Source organism: Podarcis erhardii, assembly GCF_964252035.2.
Source record: "Podarcis erhardii genome assembly, chromosome: 7".
NCBI lineage: Eukaryota > Metazoa > Chordata > Lepidosauria > Squamata > Lacertidae > Podarcis > Podarcis erhardii.
The window spans coordinates 45426745-45445117 of NC_138511.1; the positions used below are offsets into that span (position 1 = coordinate 45426745).

Genomic DNA, 18373 nt, shown 5'->3' on the forward strand with positions numbered 1-18373 from the left:
AAAGCCTGTTTAATTTTTGGTCTAAATACCTACGCTGGGGAATAGGCCTCTGTTTAACTCAAAAGATCACTTCCACTATTGTCAAAACATATGACAATAGGTTGCCTAAAATCTTTTCTCTTTTGTGAAAAGGGGTTAAAGAGCCATGAGAAGGACAACTGCAGGAATGTCACAAAAAACTGCAAAAATGCCTGGCAGTGAGCTGGTGGCAACTCCATAAGGCCACGTCCTACTCACAGAGAGAGCCGCAGGTGTTCTCCCCCAGCCCCTTGGTGGGTCTCCTTGCAAGACAAGTTGTGTCACATTTTCTACTGCTTCCTGCCTTGGGCTACAGCAAATCCTCCTTGCACTTAACAAGCCTTTTCCTTGTAGAGGAAAGGTTAACAGCCAGTTTGCTGCAGACTGGCCCCTGTTCCATTCCTCCTAACTATGCCCCAACATGCAACAAAGGCCTACTATATACCTGGGAGCAAAACTGACTAGTAAATGAAATTTGATTAGATAGATTTCTAGTGCAAACAAAGGGCCCTGCCCAGTCCTTCCATAGCTCTAGTTAAGTCGCTAACAGTGCCCCACCCTGGCACCACACAAAGTTAATCTGCCCATTTGCAGCTTGAATGAAAGGGCTGTCAAAAACATTCTTTGCCATCTTCTAGGGAGGCAGTTGCCTACTTCATAGGCACGCCTAGCCTGCTTGCTTTGTTCTGAATCTGCCGTGCAAACACCAAAGACCTGCCCTTGGTGGCTAGGACTTAATAAACACAGAAGTGGCTTACACACACACACACACACACACTTTTAGCAAAGTTTGGTGATTTGTACCTTTCTCTTTTATCTGTTCCCATATACCTTTCACCAAAAGCAGACACTGCTGCTTCCTATTGGAATTGTATTCTACTAATTAATTAATATGAATTCCCATATGTATTGAAAATACTCCCAGGAGGTGTGTGATCTTGCCACAGAGCAGAGCATTCAGAGAAATGACCATCGCCCAAAATTCATGTGACATTGCTGCCTCTGGATCCATCCCATTACAGTACTGATATAGAAGATAGCCATGGTCAGCAACAGAAGCTAGTTTGGTACAGCCTGAAATCATTTTACTGCTTCCAAATACTGTCCACAGGATTCTTTGTAGTGGCACCCAGAGGCTGTTGGGGAACACCAGTAGCCTCACAGGAAACTGATTCAATGTGTTTGTGAGGACCCAAGTGCCACGCCGAGCACAGAGATACCTCTCAGCAAAGCTCTTGGCCTGCTTGGAGTTTAATTAGCATGTTGTTCTCCTTTGTTTATGACTGGACTAAGAACTACAGCAACATCTAGGGCCCTGGGGACCCCCTTAAAGAGTCCTAGTTCTCTCTGATTGCTTTGGATACCATTTGCCTGTTGTCAATGCCAGCAGTCCAGTAGTCCCTTGATAGGAGCCTGAGCTGGTAAGGCTTTGTGTATTTGCCTAGCCTTCTCCCCTATGTGGCAGAAAGAGCAAGAGCTAATTCTTTCATGTGCTTACTATTTCCCATGCTCCCATTTTTTCATTTGGTAATTTCTCCCTCCAAAGATCCAAGCAGTAATCTGAACTATACAAAGAGCTTGATGAATGATGCAGTGGATGGGTGGCGGGAATAAGTTGTTGGCATCGTCTGTCTTGGGAGGCAGTGGAAAAGGGCACCTTTGGGTAAAATCAAACTGCTGGAGAGTTACAGCACTTTGGGTGTAGAGACCAATGCGGAAGAAACATGTTTTGTTGCAGCAGGGGTGGATGAAGATGTCTGGTTGTGGTACTACAGAGGCACCATGGCATTTCTTCTCTCTGCGCCCCTCCCAGCGGTCATTTCTCCTCTGCTCACTGCTGTGGATCCATGCCCTGACTGTCGTTTTAGGACAGACAAAGGAAGAGACTTCTCCACACAGCGCATAGTTATACTATGGAATTAGCTTTCACAAGAGGCAATGATTGCCACCAACTTGGATGGCATTAAATGAGGATTAGACAAATTTGTGGAGGAGAAGGCTATCAATGGCTATGTTGTACCTGCACTATCATGCCTCTGAAAACCAGTTGCTGGGAACCACAAGTGGGGAGAGTGCTTGTTGCACTCATGTCCAGCTTGCAGGCATCTGGTTGGGCACTATGAGGACAGGATGTGGGACTAAATGGCTCACTGACCTGATCCAGCAGGCTCATCTTTTGTCCTTCTGCCCTGCAGAGTAAATACTGCTAGGCTTGAAGGACCAATGGTCTGACTTTGTATATAAGAATAGCTGCACATCATCAGATGTCCCAAACAGTACAAATTCAAACACTAACTGACTAGGCTATTTGGTGCCTCTGAAGAGGATGAACAGCAGCTGTTTTCACAACTTGTATTTAAATGGGTTTTTGCATTGTCTACATTTCAATTTTCATTGAATGAAAATGTCATATCCTCCAGAATGAATGCCCATCTCTAGACTTACTTAAGTCTTTGCACTAATGTAGGATTTTTTACATTCATTCCTGTACTGTGTGTACCACTAATTTAGGGCATGAATTGTTTAATAGGGATAGCCTTCATTCAATAATTGAGGGATTCTGCTCATTTCCAAAAAAAGAGCTAAAAGTCCTTCCCCAAAATGCTGTGGGCAAGGGAAGGGCTGCTGAGATGTCAAAAGCCACCAGCAAGAATGCCTAGCTGGAATCCTGTGAGCGATTCTTGTAAAATTCACATTCTGTAATTTCATCACCAAAGACAAGTTCAAACTGCATCTTTCTAGCAGCTTGGCTTAACACTTCAGCACTGAACCAACATGGGTATCTTCAACTAGCAAGGTGCTTTTTTTTTTGCAGGGGAGGGGGTTAAATTGTGCAGGCCTGCTGCATGGATCTGCAAATACAGTAAGAGATCCAGAATGGGAGGAGTCCTTGGCAAGCACTGATCCTTCCCCAAAGCTGCCATCTGCACACGCCTTCTAAAGCATCTACCCTGGTACTCACCTTTGCCCCATCCTGGACCAAGCAAACACTCCAATGACTCTTATTAAGAGGTGCTAGAAGGGCAATTTATCCACCCTTTCAACATATGTTTTCCAGAAAAGGCAGCTGAGGCAGGGCTGGGGCTTGTGTCTTCATTTGCAGCAGGGGTCGGGAGTCATGCAGAATTAAGAAAAGGCAGAGTACAAGGCTGGGTTCATGTATTTCATTTGCACTATGTCAGGTGTTCCAGGTTCACTTTGCAGAAGGCCTCCTATCGTAATTTTTTCTCTCCTTTCTGCCAGCAAATGGGCAGGTGAAGCAGCATGGCATACTCTGGTGCCCTTTTATCTGCTTTCCAGTGAAATAAATTCTGTCTGGGGTTTTGCCTTGGATAGAGCCCCAAGCTGGGACTCCATCAATGAAAAAGGCACATTTCATGTTGGAAACAATGGGCGTAACCGGGTGTCGATCCTGCCCCCCCCCCCAAAAAAAATCCTGGCTACACCCATGCTGGAAATTAAGCTACTGCATTAAGCATTGTCACCAGTCTCCCCTGTAAGAGCTATGAGTGGACGCTTGCCCCTAACAGCATGACAGCTGAATGGACCCTTCAGCATCAGAGACAGTCTGCATGCCAATGGCAGAGATGACAGGAGGTTTTGCGTCTTCCTTGTGAGCTTCGTTTTCAGACATCTGGTGGTTGGTCACTGGGAGAAAGCGGGATGCTGGGTCGGAGGCGTGTCTTTAGATGGAGAGCTGCCAAATTAAGGGAGAAGTGAATGGGCTCTCGATGGCTCCTGCTCATGAGTTTCGCGATACAGAGGCAGTCTCCCTCGGGGCGAAGCCTTCCCCTCGGGGCACCAAGATGCAACATGCTGGGTCTGGCCGGAGTGTGGTTTCCCCGCCCCAATGACTCAGCAAATCCGCGCCGCCGCCTCCGCCTCTTATAAGACCCACGGCGCCGACGGCTTAGTTCAACTGCTGCCCGGCTTGCATCGCTATGGCTGGTAAGTAGCTCGTCTCCTCGGTCCAGCCTTACTCTGGTGGGCCCTAAAGTGCGCACCAGGCTGTCTCGCGGAGCCAAGCGGGCAGGTCGAAAAGAGAGGAAGGACGGGGGTGGGTGGGATCGATCGAGGCCCTGCGGCAGCGCCGGCAGCAGCTTGCAAGGAGGCGGGTGGCGCCCACCTGGCGGGGCCCCCGAAAGGCAGGCCGGGCGGTCTGCGAGGCTGCGCTGCCCTGGTGGGAGGCGCCGAAGCGGGAGTCTGTCCGCTGCAGGCTGTCCGCCTCTGTTGCAGCCCCGGCGGCAGGGCGGCTCTCCCGGAGCTTTGGCCGCCCGAGGCGTCTTGCCTTGCCAGGCTCTGCCCTCCTGCTCTCCTTGCAGCTCGGCAGGCGCTGATCGTGCTGGCCCACCCGGAGCGGACATCCTTCAACTATGCCATGAAGGAGGCGGCTGTCGAGGCGCTGCAGAAGAGTGGCTGGAAGGTGACCGTCTCGGATCTCTACGCCATGCGCTTCAACCCGGTGCTCTCCCGGGACGACGTCATCGGTACATAGGTCTCTGGGTCCCTGTCGCTCCGCTAGGTGTGTCTGCACAGACTGGCGGCGGCGCCAGCTCGGCTGGGCTTCAGGCCGGCTGGTAGGGGGCGCTTTCCCCCAGCCTTCCTGCCTGGAGGAACTGTCGTCGGGGCGAGTACCTGGGATCTTTTGCCGCTCCTTTCCCGGAGCCCCCCGAGGCTCCGCCTCGCCTGCGTGCCTGGACCCACCCTTCCCCCTCTCCCCCTCCCTCAGGCAAGCCGAAGGACCCGCAGCACTTCAGCTACCCGGCCGAAACGGGGCTGGCATGGAAAGAAGGCCGCCTGAGCAAGGACATCGTAGAGGAGCAAAAAAAGCTGGACGCTGCCGATCTTGTCATCTTTCAGGTGGTTCCCAGATCACAGGACTCTGCCTTCTAAGGAGTCAGACCACCTGGTCCATCAAGCCCAGGGTTGTTTAAGTGAACTGTTTCTCCAGGTTTTCAGGCATGAGTCTCCCCCACCCCTTCTACAGCCCTTCTCCAACTATCATAGATACACACTGGTTTCCTGGGAGGGGATTTAAGGGGGGGTGACTTTTCACCTGCATCATAAGCCTCTTCTTGCCTTAGGCTTTTAGTGTTTGACCCGAGTGTGGATTTTGGCCATGAATCTTGCTGGCCAATGAACTCTGGAGAGGCAAAATTAGGAAGTCCTAATTCAGTAAAGAGGGCGGGAGCAACACTGGCAGCTCAGGCTTTAAAAATTGGATTCTGGCAAACATGGAAATTGTCCACAGAGGGCCTTTACTTCATAGGGGGGAAACAATATGCTTCTAACCCCCTGCTAGAGCTTGCCATTGGAACAAAGTTCTGGAACTAGTGGTTCTAAGGGAATGCCATGGGCACTGAAGAGCTTTTTGGGAATGGTACCTAGACTCTAAAGTACCATGAAATGAATGTGCAACAAGGGCCTCAACCCTTAGCCTGTGGCTCTGCTTCTGTTGCAGTTCCCTCTCCAGTGGTTTGGTGTCCCAGCCATCTTGAAAGGGTGGTATGAGCGTGTCCTCACTGGTGGATTTGCCTACTCCTACAGTGCCATGTATGACCAGGGGCCCTTCAAGGTAGGTATGCACTGGGGATTTGGTGGGAGTGAAGTCTTACTGCTGCTGTAGCCGCCACCACCTTTCATTCTCTCCCATGTTCAGCTCCAACTGGCCAGTAGCTGCAGCCTGTCTGTTGTGCATTTGAGCCCTGCAGTCAGCCTCTTTGGTGCTCTGCATGAAACAATATGGCAGACTCTGGTCTGGTGGTAGTGGGAAAAGACAGAGGATTCTGATAATGACCCTGTCTCTTGGTATTTTAGAGAAGGGTGTTCTGTGGGACAGAGAAAGTGCAGTTCCTTTCCTCCATATTGTGGCAAGATGATGATCAGCTGGGCTTTCACAATACTCTGTAAAAGGACCCTTGTTCACTAGCTGCTCTCTGCATGACAGTGTCTCAGCTGCTGTGTAAAACATAACTCATATTTGGTTACTTACAGAATAAGAAGACTCTACTTTCCTTCACGACTGGTGGGATGGGCTCCATGTACACCCCTGAAGGCATCAATGGGGACATCAACATCCTTCTTTGGCCAATACAGGTAACAAGGCAACATTTATTGTCAAACCCATAGTTATTTCTAAGAGAGTTTTAAAATTATTATTAAAAGGTGTAATACTTAAGTAGATGGTGCAAGCTTCTGCCTTACACAGAATTCTTACAGGTTCCTATACTTGTCTGGTTTGAGAACCTCTGTGTAATCCAGAGGTTTACAATCCTGCATTCCAACCAATTGGCGAGATGACTTTTTTCAAGAGCTGTAGTTTACTGAATCCTAGCAGAAAGCCCACATCCCTTGTGTGCAAAGTTGTAGACAAATTTTAGGTTTTTAAAATGAGTAAAAATGTCATAGCAGACATTTAGTATGGAAACAAAACAAAAAAAATACTGTACTGGAAATGTCACTATAGAGCTCTTTATTTGTCCTGAACTTGTTCTAATTACATTCCTCCTGCCCTATTTGAATATGTATTTGATTTGCAAATGTTCTTTCTTCCTACTCCCCAGAGTGGCACTCTCCATTTCTGTGGTTTCCAAGTCTTGGCACCCCAGATCGCTTTCAGTATTGGCCATACACCACCAGAGGCCCGCTCCCAAATCCTGGAGATGTGGAAGAAGAGATTGGCCACTATCTGGGAGGAGACGCCCCTCAGCTTTGCCCCAAGCAACAACTTTGATTTGAGCTTTGCTGGGGGCTTTCTTCTGAAGAAAGAGGTCCAGGAACAGCAAGAAGATAAAAAATATGGGCTGACAACTGGCCAGCATCTGGGAAAGCCACTCCTGCCTGATAATCAAGTCAAAGCCCAGCAGAAATAGTAAATTCTGTTGGTAAATTGGGACAAAAAAAGGCCTTTCTGTAGTAATGCTAACAGTTAAAGTTTCCTACTTTCACTTTCTCTGGGTTCATAGGGTCCCTGTAGGGCAGACCTTCCCCTAACCGGCGCCCTTCTGCTGTGTGATTCCAGTCCCATCAGCCCAACAAGGATGATGGGAGTTGAAACCCAAACTACCTGGGAGCACACCAGATGGGAAAGCTGGTTGGGCACTCTACCATTAAAAACAGTTAGTTATACCTTGTGTATGTAATGCAAGGCATATACTCCACAATGGAGCCTGCATTATTACTGTTCTACTCTTTGCAGCCTTAAGATCCTAGCCTATAATCCATGGGTGGGCAACCACAGCCTTTCACATTCCTCTTTGCAGCCCCCATCTCAGCAAAGATTACCACCATACTGCCTTGAGCAACAGAAGAGTTGGCAGGAAGGTCCAACCCCAGAGCAAAGTACTTAGAGCTTGGGTCTTGCACTTCTCCAAGTGCATATGCCTGGAGAGCACCATAGGTTGTATCCAACGTTAGTGCTACTTGGAGCAGACCCATTGAAAGTAAAAGGCATATCTAACTTAGGCACACTAATTTCAGTACGTCTACACGGAGTAGAATGTAGTTGGATAGAACTGTATGGATCCACCTGGCTGCTTTCTTGCCAGCTCTTCAGTTTCTTGTCATAGTAGCCTCAAGGTAGGGTGGGTGGGTGGGTGGAGTACATTGCCTTTACTTCATTAGCAACCACCAATCCACAATGGGTAAAACAAGCTACTTGGCAGTCAATACCACTTGCACCAGACTTGAGCTGCCAGAGGAGAGGTGCAGTGGCAATCTGCCTGAAGACAAAACAAGCCACAGATGCAGCTGAAAAGAGGGCAGCTGGGAAGAGTGGTGAAGACAACTGGGCTCCCACCTTCCCCAGCTGGAATCAGCCACAGCACAGGAAGGCAGGGCCAGAGTTCCCTGGCAATAAATGGTGCTGGGGGGGGGAGGGGGGAGTGTAATTAACTGGCGGGGAAGGTGAAGGGTTGCTTTAAATCCTCTTAGTTTACTTGCTGGTAGTAGGGATTAATACTACTTGAGATTTTTGTACTTTGGTAATAACTTTCACATGTACTAACAACAAAGCCAGGTGTTGCCTCTATTAGTCAGGTTTGTTGGAATGTTATGTAGATTTATACAAATCTCTCTTGCGCCAGCAGAGAAATTTAGAATAAAATACTTTTTTAAACCTTTCTCTTGCAGCTGTCTATTGAGTCAAGGGCCACATTTTGTGCTAGGCATTTATACAGTTTGAACCTATTACAACTTGCATGACAGCACTACTCAAAGGGGAGGGGTACCTGTTTGTGTCTCCATGAGAGGTGGTGAAAGGAGAGGCCTAAGTCTGCTGCTTTACCATACACAGTTAGTAATATGGGACAAGCCAGCCCAGACATGGTGGGTTCTGCAAAGGAGGTATTTACACAAAGAAGGTTCTACCTTCCCATTAGTCCAGTGAAGGGAAACCCATCTCCACCTGCTCCATATACGCTGGTGCTGGCTTGCTTATCGGCCATAGAGCAAAAAGGGATGTATAGAATTGTAGGGTTGGAAGGGACCCTGATCATCATCTAGTCCAAATCCTCTGCAATGCTGGAATATGCAGCTGCCTCTTATGGGGATCAAACCTGCAACCTTGGTATTACCAGCATCATGCCCTAGCCAACTGAGCTATCGATTAGTAAACTTCTAGCTAGTGTGTGCAGGGCTCAGCAGACAACACACTAGCCTTGCACTTCAGGACCAAATGACTCCAAGATACTGAAAAGAATGGAGCACAGTAGCAATACACTGCAAAATGAAAACTTTCAAAGTTTTATTCTTGACTGCAGCTGTGTACAGAAATATAGTTGCAAGTATACAAATGTCCCAATAGAAGCAAAATATCTCTCTCTTAATATTCAACAAGTTATCACAGGATAGCTAAAAACAAATGCAAATGAGTCCCCCCTCCCCGCCCCCTCCAATAGAATAAACAAAACCATTATCAGTGCTCTGAGAAACCCACCTACACAAGCCAGGGACACAAAATGCACAAGGGGCCATCTGAGGCTACATTCACATTGCAGGATATTGGAAAAGGCTGCTTGGTGGCTGGCTGGTCTTGAGTGCTGTTCTAAGCGAGCATGGCAAGAAAGGGGAGGGGGAGGGAGTGTGTTAGGACTGCAGCGATATTAACAGGCCGAGCTCTGGGAGAAAACCTTCATTAGTTGCATGCAAATTGCTGTTGGGACAGAGGGGTGCAACGAGATTCTTGGTCTCAGCAGGTCCAAGCCCAAAGTGTTCAGAACAAAACCTTGCCCTGTCCAAATGGGACTTCATTCCAAACAAGTTGGACTCCATGGGCCAGAGCCCCAATACAAAAAAGCTGCTGAAAAGAGGAAACAATGGACCCCAGATGACAGCCAAGCTACCTAAGGGCCTAAGGATCAAAGTGGCAGTGGTGGCAGGGACTGAGAAAACTGCAGTGATGGTGGCAGCAGCAGCATCCACATGGGCTATGTCTGGTGCAGAGGTCAGGGTTACACTCAAAAGTTATTTCAATGCAGGAAATCCTCTGCTATGAGCTCAAACAAGAGACCACCATTTTCTGAAGCAGTCACAAGCAGCCTGGACTGTCAAGAAGTTATTCCTAATATTTAGTTTAAATCCTTTTTCTTGCAAAATGGACCTATTGGTTAACACTGAAGCCCTGGAGAAAACAACAACACAAAATTTGCTCCCATGATCAAGAGTGACAGCCTGTCAAATACTTAGTGATGGTTATCAAATTTCCTCTTCGTTGTTTCTTGTGCAGCCTAAATATACTTAGTCCTTTCAACCTTTTCAAATTGGACGTGGCTATGACCAAGTTGCTCATTGCCAGGGTGGGCAAGACCAAATGAGGTACTTCCTGGCCTTTCGGGCTCTGCTCTGATGCAGTGTGCTAGAAGATTACTCAGGATAAGACACAAACACTTTCCCAGGCATGTTTGGAGTGGTGCACAAGAGGAGGAAGGAAAGCAAGTCAAGGTTGCCTGAAAGGACAGCTCTCTCTTGACCATTAATATGCAGGGAGGGACCTGAAACCACAAGGGCTTTTACAGTTCTACAAAATCTGATTCCCAAAGTGGCTTTATCCAGAGTGTTTGAGGAGGGAGAGGGAGTTGTACATAAAAATGATTGCTTCCTGTAGTTTGAAGCCCTTTGTGGTGGAAAGGCTTAGTTGGATTCTTGTGGACTGATGCAGAGGGAAAAATGAATGGGGACAACATGAGCTCCAAATGCCATGTGCGAACCAAGAACACACAGGAAACAAGATACACCTTGCAAGGCTGCCGAGGTCCCAACTCCATGAAACTCTCTAGAATACCTTTTGTAGGCTCTGCTACCACAGGCCCCGCAAAACAAACAAAAAGGGTGTAGGAAAGATGCAGCACCAGCCAGCCACTGAGCAGGCCTTTGTTCCAAATACATACTTTTTTGTAACCAAATCACGTTAAAAATGTTGCACATTTAAATATTGACCTAAAATGGACCAAGAAAAAATAGAAATAAACCAACCCAAAAACCCATGTACATCACCGTTTTGAACAGAGCAGCAGCAGGAGCCCTTTTAACAGAATGCAGATGCCTGCGTTGTATGGCTGGAGCAATGTGGGGAGAAGTGACAAGAGGCAGCTCTGAGCAGGAAACTTGGTTCAATAGAGGATTGGTCCCTGGTGACTTAGCACTGTCCCCCGAGGACAGTCCTGATGCCACCGAAGTGTAGAAGACACAGCAGCGTACACGTCAACCTGCTCCTACTCAACCCTCTCCACACACTTCTTCCCCATAAAGCTCCTGCCATGGCCTGGGACTAAGTGCCTCTTCCAGAAGACACAGGCAGTCCCAGGCCCAACTGCAGGATCCCCAGAAGTGAAAGCGAAAGCCGCTGGCTTGGTACATCCCTTTCTGCCTCCTCATTCATAGTTAGGCACATGACTGCTCCTTCCCATCCTCAATACTCTTTCAGCAAATAAAAGAAACATAACATTGTAAGAGAAGCAAGCTCAATGCAGCTACAGACATCATGAAATGAGGAAAGAAGGTTCCAATTGTGAATTTGTAGTGTTGTTATAAATTAAAAAGCTAGCAATAAAATATTAGACATTAACCATGAGTGAACAGCTGAATGGCTCATGTCAAGGGACTCCCATGCAAAGGAAGATGCACATGTGTCACCTCTGCAGTGAAGTTGCCCTCACAGCCAATCAGCACAGAGGCTGCCTGATTATATGAACGGCCAGAGATGAACCAATCACATCTGCTGCAAAAAGTACTCAAATACTTTGTGAAGACTTAACAACAACCCCCCTTCCCCTGGTTCCTAGATGCCATGTTGTGGGAAAACAGACAACAAAACTCACACATTTACCACAAAAATCTGTGGCAAAAAGAATATATGTGTGTGAATATATGTATATGCATATATATATTTATATATATATATATATATTATTTATGCCAATGTACTCACTCAGTACAAATAGCAAAATAGTTTATCATTTTCTAAATACAAAATAGAGCTTTCCAAAAAAATGAAACACACATTAGATATAAACCATCCAAAACCTGAACGATTGAAAACTGTATTCAAAATTAAATGACCTAGAGCAGGTCTCTTTCTGAAAAGTTCTTTTCATATCGGCAAAATAGCCTGTACTACTGAAAACATAACTCAAGCCTCTCAAAGAGAGACGGACAAACAGAACGAATCACTGACTGCAAACATCAGAGACGGACTGGCATTTAACAGGACAACAACAATAACAAAAAACAAGCACAACTCTACATAGCTCAAGGTGGAGCACAAGTTAGAAAAAACACATAAGGGGTAGCCTAAAAAACCAGGTACAAGCTAAATTCTTCTCTACACAAAAGTAACAAAAATGGACACCAATGCTTACTAAAAAACACAACTCCCCAATGCCAACAAGAGTCACACACAACAGCTGTTGGGTGACAGACACCACGCACAGCATTTGATGTGCAGGAGAGGAAGAGAGGGAAATAAAAATCCAGAAGAGGGAAACTGTAGCTATCCCTGGAGAGCACCTGAAATTGAGTTTGCCCCTTGGTGCTGACAGCACACAAGAGCATCTGCCTTTTAAGCCAAAATGGATGCAAATTCATCACCAGCATTTGCATTTTGAAAGAGTGACGTTACTTGTCTCGTATGAGCTAAAGGAGCTATGTAAGAACATAAGTAAAGCCCACTGGATCAGTTCAATGGCCCATCTAGTCCAGCATCATGTTCTTACAGTGGCCAACCAGATAGCTAGTCCACAAGCAGGACCTAGGTGCAATAGTACTCTGCCCACCTGCAATTCTCAGCAACTGGTATACAGAGGCACCCCTTCAAGTCCCAAGGGGAAGCTGCCAAATCCCCCTCCCCCCATGTGAGTTTAAATTTAAGACTTCAAACCTGCACCAATTAGAAAAGGGGTGGAGGAGCAGAAACCAGCATGCCCAAAAATATTCTCTCACCCCTCCTCTACAAACCAAGGAGGTATCAGCCAGCTTGGTCATTCCAGCCCCACTACAATGGACCTTCTGGTCTCCAAAAAACCTATTTCAGATTTGTACAGGTGGCAGCATATTTCACACAAGAGGAAAGAGACAGAAAAGGGATTAAGAGGAACAAAATGCAGCTTATGGCCTATCAAGGCAGGACTCAAGAGGGGGTCTATTGCTCAGCATAGCAAACTGGCCCCTTGTGAAAGGGGAGATGGGCAGAGCACCAGAGGCTCAGAGAAGTCCCTGTTTGAGCAGCCAATCTTCCAGCCTCCCAGGAAGCTGTAGTCACATTCTTGGATATCACCCACTCCCCACCCCTCGTGGCTTTAGGAGACTCTCTGCCAGTATATGCCACCTTCCTAGGTGCTAATTCACAGCTTTCTCCATACTGCTATGAAGCTGACAGCAGCTTCCGTTTAACAAAGAGTCACTAATTCACACTGGTATGTTCAACACTTGGTAACTGCACCATTAAGCAATGACTGGCATGAGTGAAATGCACAATTGAGGACTGAACACTTGAATCACCTTCACCTCCCCCAAGCAACATTTTCCACTGGAAACCATTTACACCTGCAAATCAAGTGATTGAGTCTTCAAGTGATGAGCACAAATGTGTGAATCAACCATCTGTATATCCCAGTTATTTTAGAACACATATTCCTGTGTGCTTTGCAGCCTGTTCCAAGAGCTGTGAAGAGGAGCTGAAAGAGAGGAGCAGACACAGTCTCAGGTTCTTTCAGTGCCAAGCTGCAATGATAAATGAGCAGCTGCACTCTGCATCCCCACAGGTGGACTAGAGATGGGGGCAACTGTCCAAAGTAGAGCCTCTTTCGCCTCTTCCAGCTTCAAGAAGTCTCTCTCTGATGCTCTCACTCAGCAGCTGTTTCTCATCAGGCTTAGCAAGGGTACTCTTCCAAAGTGATGGTGAAGGCTACATTTCCCCTTGGGTCCAAGGCCGCACTTTGACACAGGAAATTTAACTCCAAACATCCTAAATTCCAGAGTCACAAGAACGAAAGTCTTGCAAATCTGCTTGTCCATTACAGGATTTCTGAAGTTACAAGCTAAAAGAACACACAAAGACAAAAGTTAAGCGTAGTAAGAGCCTCATTCTTTCCCCCTAAAGCACTCTAATTAAACACCATCCAACAGCTGGTTATTTCCCTCTATGCTGAAGTTACCAATGATGGCTTCTTTGAATGTAATATTACTGCCACCCATCAGTGAAATCTGATTGGGACTTGAAGAGGGGATGTATACTATGGAGTTGGAGTGTGAGAGAGCCCCTCCTAGCATCATGGCTTGGGGAGGGCCATGTGCTGCTGAGCTCTCTCTTGTAACTGCACCAGCAGCACAGAACTTGGTAGGATTTAACATCCTAAAATAATAAGATTTAATGCTTTTGTAAAGCAAGCTCCTAGAGTGCTAATACCTGAAAGCATTGTTGCAGACAAGTGGATGACACTTTTATGTCTCAAGAGGCAGAGCAAGGATTCCAATCACTGCCAGTAGAAAAAGGATGATGTAAAAGCCCCTGTTTCCTTTGTATAATTTATTCAGGCCAGAAAAATAAGGCTTTATTTCGGTGTGGAGTAAACACAGCTGACCATGCTGCCTTGGAACTGCATATTTCAGCCTTGAGCTGAAGTCAAGGCAAACGACCCCATATCCACCCTGGGATTTCTGAGCCATGGTAATCAAGTTCAGTGAGGCCACTGCAAGTGTCCTAAGGGCCAGGAGAATGAGGGCCGTGAAGCTCTATTTACTCTCAAGACAGGCACTAATTCTATTATCATTCTGGGGAAGCAGCAGAAAAGATGGACTTTTATCAGCTGCAAGAAATAAGAAGAGAACATGCTGGCTTGGCTACAGTCTTTGACTCCCATCTCCAACTCACCTGGACAGTTAGAAGGAGCCAGCCATGTTGTTGTTCCCCTGGTTTTGTAGAGACACTAGCAGGTCATCAATCTTCTTCATATTCTGATTGGTGGTCATAGCAGAAGGCAGCTGGGGGCTTTCAGTCATCTGCTGGGATAGTAGAGTTGTGACTGATGACTGTGCTTCACCCTGTGGCTGGCTTATTGTGATCATCTGATCTGACATTGAAGTGGGTCCAGATGTTAAGAGCTGGCCACAGTCTGTTGAGAAAGACAAGATTCATTCAGAGCACCATGCAAATTTATTGAGCAGTGAAAGGAAGCCTATTGCATTTCACATTGTACTGGCCTCATAAACATCTAGAGTGTCCCCACAGAGCATTTTCCCCTAAGGCATTTAGGATCAGGGTGCTGGTATCCCAAGAAAGAAGTCAGACACCGACAGATGCACAAAGCATCTCATACGAAGTTAACAGGCCCTTTGGCTCATTCTTCTTTGTCTATATATAAAATCTACTGCATAGCTAGAGAGCTTTCCCCCACATTATGTGCTGTGCTATGCTCTGAAAGCATGCAGATAGGTTTACAGCAGCTCTGCCACAGTTACAGAATCTCTACTTCTGGGAAAATGCTACATAAATGCCACTGAGTGAACAAATTGAATTTGGATGCTTTTGTACACATTTATACACTTAGAATGGGCTGATCACTGACTTTTATACTGGCTGGGCCTGATGGGGGGAGTTGGAGTCCAACTCCATCTGGAGGACCACAAGTTCCTCATCCTTGCTTTAGACTGCAAGCAGTCTATGTCAAAATTGCTGTTAACACTGTAGTGTGTTCCCAGATTATATGGGTTTTACAAAGAAAGTCATAATTCAACACAATTTTAGATAGTTTTTCACAGCTGCACAGATGTGGCCTCCAACACAAGCTTCACAAAGGGAAGAAAGCACTAAAATTTAGCCAGTGACAATTCTGGATATTCTGTACTTACTATCTTGGATGCCAAACAGGAATATTCCAGAGGTCTGCCGAGATGAAGCGGAGGAGTTCTGCAGCTGGTTCATGGAACCACTTCCAGGTGTGTTATGGAACAAAGCAGCCTGCTGCTGCTGCTGCTGCTGCTGCTGCTGCTGCGGGGGTGAAGAAGCTCCCTGGATGCCAGCCATATTGTTTGGGGAAGAGTAGAGGGGGGGCTGCTGCAACTCTTGCTGGTTCATGCTGTTTTGCAAGGCAGACATGGAAGTCGATGATATGAAGAGGGTGACAGGTTGCTCCTGAGAGCTGGAGGATCCTTGAACTAGCTGGATCTGGGGTGAGTTGTGGAATAAGGCAGGCTGCTGCTGTGACTCAGCTTGATTAGACCCTGGGCTCTGGTTCTGAAACTGCATGGGTTGCTGATCCTGATTCATTGGTGCCATGCTGCTTTGTGGGTGGAAGAGAGACTGGCTTTGTTGTTGTTGTTGTTGTTGCTGCTGCTGCTGCTCCTGGCTGGCCATTGGGTTAGGGTTTGGGTTGTACATCATGTTCTGCTTCTGAGATGTCATAGGACCCATGGAATTCTGATTGCTGAACCTCAAATTCTGCTGCTGCTGCTCTTGGGAGGGTGTGCTGTTCTGAAGAGCCACCATAGAATGCTGTGGTTGGAACATGGCTCCTTGCTGGTTTTGGGGCACCTGTGATTGGAACATGCTCTGCTGCTGTTGCTGGGACTGCTCTTGGGCAAGCATAGGGCTCTGGAGGTGTGAGAGCTGAGCCTGCTGCTGCTGGAATGTCGACTGCTGCTCAGCATTGGCAGATGTCTGCAGTGGAGAAATGGAATTCTGTGTGGCAAAGAAGGGCATCTGTTCCTCCTGTGCAACTGAGCTCTGGGGAAGGAATAGGTTGCTTGCCTGCTGGTCCTGAACCACACCCATGGGACTCTGGGAGTGGAACATTGGAGGCTGCAGCTGCTCTGAGGAAGAGGCAGAGCTCTGGCTGTGGAAGAGAGCACTTTGGGTCTCCTGCGAGATGTTCTGAGCATCCCCAATAGGGCTCTGTGAGTGAAAAAGCTGAGCCTGTGAATGGGGAGCCTGCTGCAAGAAGCTTCCAGACTGGAGAGACATCAACTCCCCACTCTGCTGAAAGAGGCTCCCGGTTTGCTGCTGTTGCTGCTGTGTTCCATTGTCCTGAACAGCCATCATGCTTTCTGAGGAGGAGAAGAGGCTGACCTGCGCCTGGTTCTCCCCGCTGTGCTGCATTTGAACCATAGCTTGAAATACATTGTTCTGCATCTGTTTGGTCTGACCTGGAGCTTCTTCACCTTCGGCAGAGCCAGAAGACTGAAACATGGAAGGGCCATTGGCAGGCACCACTTGCTGCTGCTGTTGCTGCTGCTGCGATGGAGTACCAGCTTCATTACCAGAAACACTGGTGGGTGAGAATAGCTCACACTGCATCTGTATGTCTTCATTTGTTGTCAGTGCACCCATCAGGTGAGAAGTTTGTTGGTACACTGGGGACTGCTGGATGTTTCTATTTCCCGAAGAGGAGGTTGAGAACATGTCAGACTGCATCTGACTTGCTGCCTGGCAGAGGCCTTGCTGAATCTCAATCACCATAGCTGCAGAAGTCTCCATTGCTTGCTGTTGCTGCTGCTGCTGTTGCTGCTGCTGGCTGGACAAAGAATTTTCAGGTTGTGGATGGACATTCTCACTTCTCCCAGAGAGAAGGTCCTCAGCCCTTGAATGGACAGTGTCAGAGGAGGAAAACATCCCTTGGCTGACTCCATTTTGGATCTGGCTAACCTGCTGAAAAATCTCTACATTGATTTGCTCTTGAACATCCTCATTGTCAGATCCAGAGAACAAGACAGAGGACAGCTGCTGCTGGGCTTCCAGGACCTGCTGGACCAAATCTACACTTCCATGGTTGCTGCTGGCAGTGCTAGACTGAAAGTTCCCTGCTTGCAGTTGTTGAATTGTGTTCTGCAGCTGACTCACACTGCTGGCAGATGAGAAAAGGTTTGACGACATCTGCTGCTGCAACACTTGTGCCGATTCCTGGAGTGGTGACTGCTGCTGGGACACCTCTGTCAACTGAGACAAAGTCATGACTGCACTGTCTGGCTGCAACACCTCTCTCGGCTGGGACTCCCTGGTGGGGAACTGGGATGCCTGCTGCAACAAGGTGTCACTGTTTTGCAGCTGATTGGGACCAGAACCTGCAGGGAAGCTGCCAGGCTGGGCAAGGTCCTGTGCCTGGAGGGAGGGCATTGCCTCTGGAGTATATACCTTTGGCTGCAGCTGCTGATTTTCACTCTCTGGTGCTAAGTGAGAAGCAGAAGAGGAGAAAGTGCCATTGCCCAATATACTGGACATGTTGGTTTCCAATGTGGCTTGGGGTGGTCCAACTACACTTGTTGCCTGAGGGGGAAAGCACACAGTAATAAGACAGAACAATCATAAGCTTGCATGGTGCCTCAATGAAACAACACTCTGAAAACTGTTTAACATTTAAACCACACCAACTGCAACATTGGATCCCTATCCCATTAAGGCATGTTGAATTTTTCAACTTACAAATTCCAAAAATTCTTAAAAGTTGTAAAATGACTTGGAAATTCAAAAGATATTTTGATTAAATTAATATGATTTAGTTTTACTTGGCAACTAACTACATAAAATATTGACCTTTTGTTTTTGTACAACTTCGAATAATTTTTAGCTTCTTATAAAAAATATGTAAAAATGTGTGTAAAATTGAATATCATAAAAAATGATTGCCAAGTACTTGCAGTTATATATGACCCCGCATAATGGACAATTAAAAAAGCACAAGCAGCAAGAAGGCGGCTTACTAAATATAAGCAGAGAAGTAAGCAGGATGCTTCAATACCATAAAATGAAATAATTTTTTTGGCTGATAGAAATGAATAATAGCCAAGGTGGAAATGATGGAAGTTATGAACTGGCAATAGAAAAATCAAGTACACCTTCCACTTTGAATAAAAAGACAGAGTACAACAT

The 18373-nt window shown here is 46.9% G+C and overlaps 2 protein-coding genes across 15 annotated transcripts in view; one reads left to right on the forward strand and one right to left on the reverse strand.

Annotated features, from left to right (window-relative positions):
• NQO1 (NAD(P)H quinone dehydrogenase 1) overlaps positions 1–8139 on the forward strand; it is a 191964-nt gene extending 183825 nt beyond the window's left edge. The window contains exons 1-6 of one of the 5 annotated variants that reach the window (XM_081871822.1): positions 3841–3966; positions 4341–4505; positions 4748–4943; positions 5480–5593; positions 6013–6114; positions 6582–8139. In XM_081871822.1, coding sequence (XP_081727948.1) covers positions 3869–3966; positions 4341–4505; positions 4748–4943; positions 5480–5593; positions 6013–6114; positions 6582–6890 — 984 coding nt within the window. In that variant the 5' untranslated portion in view covers positions 3841–3868 and the 3' untranslated portion in view covers positions 6891–8139. Of the gene's footprint in view, positions 1–3840; positions 3967–4339; positions 4541–4747; positions 4944–5479; positions 5594–6012; positions 6115–6581 lie in introns of those variants that run through there. The other 4 variants (XM_081871823.1, XM_081871824.1, XM_081871825.1 and 1 more) reach the window with 4 other exon arrangements.
• Positions 8140–8732: 593 nt separating this feature from the next.
• The window catches only part of NFAT5 (nuclear factor of activated T cells 5), a 65322-nt gene continuing 55681 nt past the window's right edge, over positions 8733–18373 (reverse strand). For all 10 annotated transcript variants that reach the window (XM_081871776.1, XM_081871771.1, XM_081871779.1 and 7 more), the window contains 3 exons: positions 15361–17770; positions 14384–14624; positions 8733–13550 (listed from right to left, as the gene is read on the reverse strand). In XM_081871776.1, the coding sequence (XP_081727902.1) occupies positions 14392–14624; positions 15361–17770 (2643 nt within the window). In that variant the 3' untranslated portion in view covers positions 8733–13550; positions 14384–14391. The remainder of the gene's footprint in view (positions 13551–14383; positions 14625–15360; positions 17771–18373) is intronic.